Genomic DNA, 11,364 nt, shown 5'->3' on the forward strand with positions numbered 1-11,364 from the left:
AGTTCTTTGTTATCTTCCTCATCTGGAATTTAATGGGGGTTGCAATTATAATAAACTTTGTCCCTTGACTTGGAGATGGCTCTGAGCCTGTAAATTCTTCAAATTCTGGAACATTTTGGGGATCTTCATCAACCCCAGTATTTTGGGGTTCACACATAGGTTCTATATAAATTTAAAAAAAAACTTATTCCTTTCCCTTCCCCAGGGGAAGAGAATGAACTGTATTTTTGGACATGCATACAATGCAGAAATTAGTTTTACTTAACCATGCATATTTATTCCAAATTTTTTTTCTTTTTCAATAGGGAGAGAGAAAATAGATTTCTGTTCATTGAATAAAATTAAATTTGAAAATAAAACACACAATTCATTTTTTTTGAGGCAATTGGGGTTAAGTGACTTGCCCAAGGTCACACAGCCAGGAAGTGTTAAGTGTCTGAGATCAGATTTGAACTCAGGTCCTCCTGACTTCAGGGCTGGTTCTCTATCCACTTCACCACCTAGTTGCCCTTCACAGTTCCTTTTGAACAAAAGATTGCCTGTTGAACACCAGTATTCATCTGGTATTTATACATACATACCTATATGTGTGTACATACATATATGTTTATGTGTGTGTGTCTGTGTATCATGGAATACTAACTTCTATGAAGAATTTAAAGCTGAAGCTCTCCCAAAAAGCAATGGAAAAATGTACAGTGGGCCTGAGAGGGCTTCTGCAAATTGCAAATAAAGAAATTACCCAGAAGTCTCATCTAGAGAAAAGGAAAGGTCTTCTACTGGACAGCTATCCTGCTCTGTTGGTATCCAAGCAAGGATTCTGGGAACTTCAGTTGGGTGAACGTTCATCACATGACATGGCTCAGGACAAGCAGGTAAAATGGGATCTGATCCTCAGCCCCTCTCCCTTTCCCCCAATCCGCACAGCTGTTATGAGGTCCAAATTAAATCCTGTATGTGGATTGTTTTTGCCAACTTTATCACACATTTTAGCTATTTTTAAGAATTAGGGAAATGAGAAGTCATTTTTTTTTTCCAAAAGTCTGAGGACCCCAGTGGAAACTCCTGGCTTTCTAAGTCTAGCTTGAACCCTTCTCCCAAGTTCCTCTTTTGAAACCGTGCCCTGAGCCATGCTCCTAGCTCAGAGAACAGTTATTGCTAGGATGTGGTCAAGACCTGACTCTAAGAGACAAAGGGCTGAAGCCAAGGAAATCTTTACAAGGGCACCCAACCATCCCGAACGGAGGAAATTCTCCTCCCTGAGCCTGTCTCCTCGAGGTGAATTCTGCTCTGCTTGGCAGTGCTTAGGGCTGGGAGTGGGATAAACAGGGTTCCCCTGGGTTAACTCTGAACCTTTTTGCCTCTGGAATTCTCCCAAGTGCTCCACAATACAGTAGCACGCCCCCTCCCCAATTCTCTAACTTTTATTCCCCTAAAGAACAGCTTCTCCTCTCCTTTGTAGTAGCTGGCCAGAGCCCTCCCCAATGGGGAGAATTTCCTTTCAACTGGGCTGAATAGGGTTCACCAGTTTCCAGGTAACTTTGGTGACACAGCTCCAGTAACTTAGCAACCTTCCTTTCCCTGCCCAGGAAAGACTTTGGATGGGAGCTGTCCGTTGCCCTGGGTGAATAAAGGGAACAGTAAACAGAAGGACCAGGAATGGAGACCTCATAATAGGAGGAACTTAGAGAGGATAGATGTTGTCTCCTCAGAATGTTTGCATATTTGAATCCCTTCTGCTAGCGCACTGATCTTTCTTCACTTCTTACTTCTTTGTTGCTTCCTTGGATATTTGGTGACTTGGATAAAATAGGAGACCTACGCCACAAGGGCATCAGAGTTCCTTATCCCCTGGATGATATCTCCCTCTTTAGAGTCAAAAGAAACCAGGCTTTCTGAGGATTTCAAAGTAGGCAAGGTTTGTTACTAGCAACTCCTCCCTTTCTGAGTCCTCCCCTCCTTCCTTTCTGAACCCTTAGAGGTAGCATCAGATTTTTGGAAAGAGCACTGGCATTGGAGTTTGAAGACCTACTAACAAATATTGGCAGGGCACTTAACTACTTCTGCCAGCTTAGGTCATTTATTAACTCGTTAGACCTTATTTTCCCCAGCTTTAAAATGAAAGAGTTGAGCTTGATGGTCCCCAAAATCCAGTTCTAAATCCCAACATCCTGTGACATTTTATTGATTCCCTTCCTTCTGCCATCCCTTGACACTTCGATCACTCCATAACCCCCACTAGCTTCCAAAAATCTTCCAATATGGCACTCTTCCTCAAGACTACTTTGCACATTTGCCTCCCTTCTAGAACCTCATGCTCCCTTTTTCCTCATCTATAAAATTCTCACATCTTCAGGTAGCTATCAGCTTCAGGAGGGAGCCTGAGACAAAGGCATGGGAGTTAGGACAGGAGATCTCTCCCTCATGCTAAACCAGGGAAAAGCATGTTGGACTGGGAGCCAAGAATATGGCTTCTAGTTCTAACGGTAGTCTGGTCTACCCTTTTATCTATAATTCTAGTGCCTTCCTTCCCTTGATTGTCTCTAGTTTTGTATGTGTCTTGTATATATATAGTTGTTTCCACATTGTCTTCCCCATTAGACTGGGAGCTCCTTGATGGTAGGGATGGTTGAGATGGGTTTTTTTGGGGGGTGCCTTTCTTTGCATCCATAGTACTTAGTCAATAAACACAAAAGCATGAGATTGGCACACAGTAAGCATTTAATAAATGTTCATTGATTTATTTATTACATATTACATATGTTGATGAAGTTAAGAATTTCTTCTTAACCCTTATCCAGTATTTTCCCTCATTTGATATTTTATGATGTAGATTCTAGACCACCATGGAGATTTTTTTCTAATGAGTTCCTCAAATACTGCATCTCCCCCTTTTTTTTTTATTTTTTCAATGTCTTCTGCAACCTTAATCTGATATTTGTACTTTTTTTGCTTTCCAAATTTTTTATTATTATTCCAAATTATTTTGTCATAGGCATTCCTCCACCATTTTTGTTGCAATCCATGATGCCTTTCTTTCCTCTTCCATTTTGATTTTCCATCTAATGACCTTGATTCTCTTTAATTGGTTCTCACATATGACTCTGGCACTAAGATTTTCAAATTGGAGGTATCCTTTCATAGTTTTCCTACCTGGTGACTTGTATGTGTGTTTTTTAAGAACTAAATTAGAATCCTTCTGGAATACATTTGATATGCTTATTATCCAATTTATTTATTTATGTTTATATATTTGTAACCCAATTTAATTTTCCCTCTGATGGCTTCTTCCAATTCATCCACTGTAATGTTCTGGTTGGTTTTCTGAAGGTCTCTGGACCAGCCTTCTTTTCAGCAGAGTAATCACCACAAGAATAGCCAGGGATAAAGTCCAAATTCTTTGTCTCCTTGCCTGGGGCCCCAGGCTAGCTTGGTCTCCATGGAGGAAATGCAGGAGGACTGGCCGGCCACCATGGTGGTGGGAGATGGAGTGAATCTGTCTGGCTGAGTTTGCCCAGGCTTATATGCTCTATTATAATTACATTTTCAAAGGTGTGAATTTTGTAAAACTATATTAAGTTCTAAGTATATGTATTAAGCACTGTGCTAAACCGGATAACCATTGTCTCATCGATTCCACTGAATTAGCACCTTGTAATAATCCTTGTTTCAAGTACAGAGTTCTAGCCCATAACAATCCACAAATACTTCAAGTTGGAGTTCTGAAGGAATTTTCTCCCTTCTGTATTTTATGTTGCAGTAGCTCTTATTTGAGCCTGATTTTTTTCTTTTTTAATTTACTGCTCATTTTCCTGTCCATGGATGGGAGTCAGAGTGATGTCTTCAATATGCACTGGAGTTCCCCTACCCAGTGGGAAGTTTTATTCCATCTCTGACTAGAAAAATTGGGAAAGTAGAAAAGTAGAGATCAAATGATACAATCTATGTAAAGAGCTTTGTATGCCTTCTATCAGTATATATGTGGCAAATACTATACACTCTCTTATTTCTGGTTAATTGTGAAAGAGAGGCAAGTAGTTTCCTCTATCTTGGAAAGAGAGGGGGAGATTTTAGAAGGGGATGGGGAAGATGAATAGGGATAAGATCAGGCTGGGTGGGGGTAAGGATCTAAGTCCTTCTTTCCCTCTCTGGAGTTCAAGGCTTCGATCCCCCCTCTCAACTGCCAGGGTGGGTTGTGGGAATTGAAGCCTTTTGCCCCTGACCTAGAAAACACTGAAAGTGGGGCTTGGGATGAAGATGAAGGAGGTCTAGCTATGGCTGGTCATGGGGGTTGGGATGTGAGTATCCTGCCCTCCTTAGCTCAAGTGAGAGGGACGCAGATCAATTAGACAGAGGCAATCCCTCGCCTCAGGCCTGGCTGCTTAGTTGGCATATCACCGAGCTTTCCAGACCTCTATTCCAATCTCCTGGTTATACAGAAGAGTCTGGACTCCACTAGGACTAGGTGTCAGGGTCTCAAAACCAGATTCCCAGTTCTATTGTCTGGATCTGACTGCAAATAATACCTCTAAACCCAAGGAGCTCAGATTACCATGAGGTAGAAATGGGAAGAGTCCCAGAAAATCCCTTCCTCCTCAGCGCTCATCAAACCCAATCAGGCAAGGAGATGAGAAGTAATAAAATTGGCAATCTACCGGGTCTAGATCACTGGTGGTTTTGAAATTCTAGGGCTCTTGGACCAGTTATTCCCTCTCCAAGGAATGCTCTCAATTCTTTTTTTCTATTTTTTTCTCCTGTTTCTCAATTCTTGGTGGGGGAGAAGAGCTCGAGAGAGTCCAAGACCCCTGGTGATCTCACAGCTCAGCCTTCTTACCAAATAGCTGCCATCTGCTTTTATCTCACTACAGATTTCCCAGCCATGGCACGGATCACTGACAAGGTTCCTTGGAGAGATAACTCCGTAGCAGGTTGCATATCCCCAGCCATCATCTTCCCCAAACCTCCAAAGAGGAACATGCTCTCGGGGGTGAAACAGCAGCTCTACCACCCCTACCTGCCCACCCTGCGGCAAATGGATATGGACACAGTCTTGGGGAAACTCCCCGAGGAGCACTGCCAGACATCCACCTTCTGTACCAAAGGTAATAATGCCTATGTGGGCCGGCCGGTCTGATGGCGGCAAGGTCCCCCCAACCGAGGACCTTTATAGGACCAAGGTCAAGTCCAGGTATATAAAAAGAACTAGTGGAGACTAGGTGACCTTCAGCAAACAATTGAGCTGGTCTTTGGATTCCTTCGCTGTAAAGTTAGAATGAATGGCCTCTGAGGTCCCTTCCAGTCCTAAATCTATGCTCTTAAGATATTCCCTTCCTTGACCATCTCCTCTGTCTCTCCCCATCTGGAAAATGGGGAGAACAGTGTTTAATCCCTGCTTATCTCACACTCACACCATCACAGAAAAAGCCAGGAAGAGCAGGAGCCATTTAGGGAAAAGCTATGTTTGCAATCTAAGATCTCACTCTTTTGTAACCTAGCCAGAGTAACTTTGTTACCCAGAAAGACACACACAAAAGCCGACTCTCAGATCCAGACGTATGGCCACAGCACAAGAGTAAAAGCTCAATTATACAACTGCTTACGTGATTGTCAAAGGACTTTGCTCATGACAAGTCGCTCACAGGATCCAGACACAATCAGCACAGATATGGGACACATCACAAACACACACACAAGTACCTGTACCCGCACCCCCTCTACCATTTGCTTCTCTCACCTGTAGATGACTTTAACAACGCACACTTCAGCTTGCTGGGTGTCCCCAACAAAAACCTGAATGGATTGGTGAGTGGCTCTGCTAGATCCAGCTTTGAAGGGGAGGGAAGGTGGCAGGGTGGGTAGCAGAGGGAGAAGAAGGGTCCTGGGTATGTATGGACATCCTCCCCCCAAAAGGGATCAGTCTCTCCCTCTCCCCACTGGCCTACTTTCCAAAGGATCAAGTCCCACCTAGAAATCTCTTATCTGGTTTCAATAGCACTGTAGAGTTTTCCAGCTATTGATGTGATTAGTCCCTCAGTCACAAAAACCTGAGCAATGAATATGACTGAGGTGATTCTCAATGAATATCTTCTCTCTGTCTCCCATTAAGTAAGGGAGAGACGGAACAATCTCCCCTATTACCTGGTCAGGGAGGGCCATGAGTAGGAAGGAGGAAGGTCCCTAGGCTCAGCTCCAGGCCACAAATGCCAGTGTGTGCATATGGCCAAATGGGGAGAGGGCATTATTTTTTCTCATTGAATCTCCAACACCTAGAATTGTGTCTGGCATATGGTAGTGACATAAAAAATGGTTGTTGATTGATTGATGGGGAAGGGCTGAGGAAGGGGGAGGTGATGGGGAAACAGAAGAACAGTGGGCCAGAGGAAGGCTGGATCCATTCCTGGATCCCAGTTTCAGTCAGAGGTCCAGTGTTGCCCTGGCTCTAAGATGGACCCATTGGAGAAAGTCATATCTCTTCCACCCAGGCCCATGCCTTTGGGGACTATCTCCTCTCCATCCCCTCCTCCATGACCATCGTGTCTCAGGACAACAAACTGTCTTTCCTCTCTCACTCTGGGCCTGGGGTCTCCCCGTACAGGAATTCACTGGGACAGGACAGATGCTTAAAAAGAGATTCCAAAGGGGGAAGATGACCCCACTAGCACCCTGCATCAACCAAATCGACTGGCCCTGCCACAGCCGGGCCATTGAAGACTGGACCCACTTTGTCTCTAACTCAGGAGAGTTCAAGCTTCCTTTTGTGGATAAAAAGGGTCTGTAGGGAACAGGAGCCATCCCGGAAAGCTCCTTGTGGGGAGGGGGGAACATGGCTGGGACAAGAGTAGGAGGAAGAGAGAGGATCTGGGAAGAAAAAAAAGGAGGGAGGGAAGGAGAGAGAAAGGAAGGGAAGAAGGAAGGAAAGAAAGGAGGAAAGGAGGAAAAAGAAGGGAAAGAAGGAGAGAGGGAGGAAAAGAGGGGAAGGATGGAGGGAGGGAAGAAGGGAAAGAGGGAGGGAGGGAGGAAAGAATGGAGGAAGGAAAGAATGGAGGGAGGGAAGGAGGGAGGGAAGGAAGGAAGGAAGGAAGGAAGGAAGGAAGGAAGGAAGGAAGGAAAGAAGGAAGGAAGGAAGGAAGGAAGGAAGGAAGGAAGGAAGGAAGGAAGGAAGGAAGGAAGGAAGGAAGGAAGGAAGGAAGGAAGAAAGGAAAGAAGAAAGGAAAGGAGGGAGGGAAGGAAGGACTTTATTAAGCACTATGGCTACAGGATATAAAAGCCAAAGCCATAAAACACACTGAGGCCCAAGTGTGCAAAGCTCCTCCATGTTTCCCCTAACTCCATGCAGACCATAGTTGACCCAAACACCCTCCTCCCCTTGTTTCTTCCTCTGTAAAGTGGGGATACCAACTGCTTCCTGCTTCACAGAATGAAACAAGAGAATGAATGTGAAAGGGCTGTGGGAAATGTTTTAAGATTTCCCTTTTTTGTATCTCTTCACTCCTAAGAACTGAAGTGACCGATGCTTTGGAGTACATTGGCCTGAGTTCAAGGCCTGGCAAGGCTGCCCAGCAGACATTTTTAAGGGCATGGCAGCCTTCTCACCATAGAAGTCAGTCACTTTTTACCTACATATCACCCCACAGCTGGTTTGGATTATTTGCTTTTTTAAATTTCCAACTTAGTGACCTGAATCCCAGCTACAACACTTGGTTATCTGTTACCCTGGGCAAGTCAAGTCTGAGCCAGCTTCTTCAGCCATAAAATAGAAATAAGAAAAACATTTGCATGACATGTCTCAGAAAAATATTGGGAGCCAAGGGTTTTGTGACCTGAAAGTGCCACAGAAACAGTAATTAATATTATCTTTAGCATAGCCCATAGGAGGGGACAGGAAGTCTGTGTGCAGTTGCCTCCCGATGTCCAACAGAGATATTGTCCCACCTCCGGGTCCTGCTGAATCCGGAAATAGAGTCTTCCTCCCTCCAGCTGGCCCTTTCCTGTCCATCCCAGCCCCAGTCAGACTCTGAAATATGAAGGATAGAAGGCCTTGAGAGCTGGGGGTGGAGTCAGGGAACCTCTTCTCTGCACAGTAGAAGCCTGGGCTATGCCAGAGAAGGCTTGGGTTAAGTATGAAGCCAATGAAGTTGTCTTCCTCCTCCCTCCTTCCATTCTTCTCAGTGCCTCCCCCACACCCTGACCCTCCACCAGGATTCTGGGGCCTTTGTATCCTCCCTGGGATGTCTCCTCTGCTTCTCATGTTCAAAACCTACCTATTCTGTGCCCCAGTTTCTAAAGGCCTCCTCACTGCTGGCTGATTGTGAGCCAATTAGATCAAATGATCTATAAAATAAGGCCTTCTCCTTAACAGAAGCATTTTAGGCTAGAATGGGGTAAGGGGGACCTTTTGGAAGCAGTATCTGGACCCCAAAAATGGTCCTAAAAGCAAGAATTTAAAGTTTGGAGTGGATATGAGAGCAAGTGGGACATGAAAGTGTACTAGATGTTAGCAGGCAGGCCTCTTGGTACAATGGGCTCAGACTGTTTTGTGGAAGAGGCCTGGGCCTGGACCATGCAAAATCCCCTTCCTCTTTCCCCAGCTGAGGATTTTGATAGCTACGCCGTGAGGTACCTGAAGCCGGATATCACTCAGTGTTGGCGGGTAGGATTGCTCAAGTCCCTTGCTCCCCACTGCCTGGTGATCCTGGGTCCTGGTCAAGGGAGGGTGCAAACACATCTCACTGGGACAGGGTTCCCATTAGCCCAGATACCCCAGAGAGGGTGGAATTGGGAGAAAAGGAGGGAATGAAGGAAGAGGATGATGGGATGTTTCTCACCTGCCCCTAGCCACAACAGAACATAGAAAAAAGATTTTCTCTTTATCGATTAAAGAAATGGTGGGGACTTTGGTGAAGGAAGGTAGGGGAATTGGGGAAACAGAAGAGTCCTCATGTGACTTGTGTGACAAGATGGGTCTGAGAAGGAAGCAGGCTCTCCCCACCTTTAAGGCAATGGAGTCCTGGTATAACTGCCTAATTGCCACCGCCCACCATTTACATCTCTGCTCCCTCAGTTCCATGGGCAAATTATCTTAGCTTGATGAGTCTCAAGTTTCTTAATTATAGAATGAGATCGGGATAGTGGTGAGAAAGGGGGAAGGATGTTGTTAAACTCCACAACCTCAGGGTCTTGGTCTATGTTCTTACAATTCTGGGTCTTCCGTGCACTATCCATGCCATTCCCTTATTTAAGCCTCAGTTTCTCTAAATTAAAGATGACATTACACGCATCCTCTGCAACAATCTTGCATAACCAATATGTCAAATCATAAAGCACCATGTGTGTGCAAGGTGGGATTATGATCAACTGGGACAAAGAAACGGCCCTTTTTCCTAAAATCATCATTCCTCTCCCAGGCCAGCCAGGGATTGTTCTTTGCCACAACACTGGTTGGAGTGTTCATAACTGAAACACAGGCAGAATTAATGGGTTACTCCACTTCCAGCCACCCCCAAAACCCTTCCAAGGTCTCTGGGGAGCTAGAGTCTTGAGTAACTTATTCCTTGTCTTCATCTGTAAAGGAATTGGAATAAGATGAATGCTAAAGTTCTACTTCCAAATCCATTGACTGCAGCCTTCATCCCTGAGGCCAGGAGATAGTATAGATCCTTGGCCCTGTGAACACTCTCCCTAAGGATCTCCGAGCTTCCATGAGGATCTGGGCCAAAAAAGCCACTATTTACTGACTTCTATCTCCTCTCATCTTTTCTTAGTACTGTTTTAACCAAAACCCCAGTTTTTATGAGTCTGGACAGCAACCCATGCCTAATGATACCACGTAAGTGATCTATCTTAGGGATTGTCCATGGGGATCAGGGGAGAGACTCTCCACCTCACCTAAATATTGCTTTTTTCCTCATAGGAACAGCTATCGAAGCTTTAGATCTCCCTACAGGTAACAGGATGGGACCTCTGCCAAGCATCCCACCCCTCTTCTGCCATGTCTAAGCCAAATGTTCCCCATCCAGGATTGGGCTTAATTCCCATTGGTCAGGATTTGGGAGGGCCAGTTCCGTGATAGCTTGTGTGAAGTTAGTAGGTCAGTCAGTTATAACATAGTCACTCAGAAAACCGTGAAGGCCCATGGGAGCTGTCCAGCCCCATAAGTTCCTTAGGAGATAAGGTTAGATTTATCTTAAAAGGGGGAGGGAAATGAGAGTCCTCATATAGAAAAGTGGCAGAAAGGCTTGAACTTGACATGAAAAGACCCAAGTATGCCTTTGGACAAATAATTTCACCTCTTAGGGCCTCGGTGTCCTCATTTATAGAAAGGGTGGATGTTAGGCTGTCACAACTGGGAGGGATCTCAGACATCATCTAGTCAGAAGGTCATGAAAATGGATACAGATGTTGGTGGAATTGGGGGGAAAACAAAGATATTTAACTGCCAGCTTGGACAGAGGGTGGGACTTAAGTGGCAAGGTAGCTGGAGAAGGAGCCCTTGATCAAGCAGCCATTCTGTGCTTACCTCTGAGCTGAACGCCATAGGAAATATGTGAGAATTATAAGATCTATGCCCTCAGGAAGTTTATAACTAAGTGGGGAAATGGGACTATAAGCAGGAAATAAAATTCAAGTTGTATAGCAAGATCTATACATGTCATAGAAGGAAGGGATCAGATAATGGTGAGAACACTTGGGAAAGGCTTTGCAGAGAGGTAGAGAAAGAATAAATTTGGAGAGAAGGTAACGGTTGGCATTTCAGGCAGGAAAGCAGCATGAGTGGAAATGAGTTATGGTATTTTTAGGACACAAGGAGGGCAGAGTAAAAGGGGAAATTTGGAGAGCAATGAGAAATATTAAAATCAGGGCAGAATGCCAAACAGAAGAACTTAGACAATACTAATGAGAAAGAGGAGGATGATAGGGACTTGTGGTTTCCAAAACCCTTTAAATCACCCCATTTGGAGTAGCTAGACTCCATTTTCTCCTCTTAAAAATTAAGTGGGGTTGCCTTGGATGGTGTCTTAATTCCCAGCTTGAATAACCTTTAAGTCTATAGAAGAGGAAGTTACTAGCGATTCTGCAACAGTATTGTGACAAGATGAGCACCTGCTTTTTCCCTCAGACAAGCCAACCAGCTGACACCTTGGCATTAGCCCCCCAAAAGGAGGAAGCGGGTTTGGAGATTTCAGCCAGCAAGACCAGGCCATCTTAGGTTTCCAGATTCCCAAAGGTAGAGATGGCTCAAGTGGAACTCTTCAATTCCTTGAGGAATATGGAATCCATGGCAATACTGATAATAAATAATCAACCCACCCAAGAAGGCTTGAACCTCAAAATCAGGGAAATGTATTGATGGTGGGCTAAGGGGTT

At 44.7% G+C, this 11,364-nt stretch overlaps 1 protein-coding gene across 6 annotated transcripts; it reads left to right on the plus strand.

Annotated features, from left to right (window-relative positions):
• Positions 1-1,621: 1,621 nt before the first annotated feature.
• Positions 1,622-11,311, plus strand: SPMIP8 (sperm microtubule inner protein 8). Of its 6 annotated transcripts, none has more exons than XM_074285880.1 (8): positions 1,622-1,918; positions 4,869-5,102; positions 5,741-5,802; positions 6,596-6,770; positions 8,589-8,650; positions 9,762-9,826; positions 9,911-9,943; positions 11,117-11,311. In XM_074285880.1, the coding sequence occupies exons 2-8, from the start codon at positions 4,880-4,882 to the stop codon at positions 11,145-11,147; spliced, it is 651 nt and encodes a 216-aa protein (XP_074141981.1). In that variant the 5' UTR covers positions 1,622-1,918; positions 4,869-4,879; the 3' UTR covers positions 11,148-11,311. The 6 variants fall into 6 exon arrangements, with proteins under 6 accessions (XP_074141981.1, XP_074141984.1, XP_074141982.1 ...); XM_074285881.1 differs by having other exon boundaries at positions 1,671-1,909; XM_074285879.1 differs by lacking the exon at positions 1,622-1,918 and adding an exon at positions 3,331-3,552.
• The last annotated feature ends 53 nt before the right edge of the window (positions 11,312-11,364 follow it).

Source organism: Sminthopsis crassicaudata, chromosome 2 (assembly GCF_048593235.1).
Source record: "Sminthopsis crassicaudata isolate SCR6 chromosome 2, ASM4859323v1, whole genome shotgun sequence".
Classification (NCBI taxonomy): Eukaryota; Metazoa; Chordata; class Mammalia; order Dasyuromorphia; family Dasyuridae; genus Sminthopsis; species Sminthopsis crassicaudata.

Coding starts and splice junctions, on each gene's coding strand:
- SPMIP8 (XM_074285879.1), top strand. CDS start 3,525: ATGCTCTATTATAATTACATTTTCAAAG. Junction 8,651..9,761: donor ATATCACTCAGTGTTGGCGG/GTAGGATTGCTC, acceptor ATCTTTTCTTAG/TACTGTTTTAACCAAAACCC. Junction 9,827..9,910: donor CCCATGCCTAATGATACCAC/GTAAGTGATCTA, acceptor TTTTCCTCATAG/GAACAGCTATCGAAGCTTTA.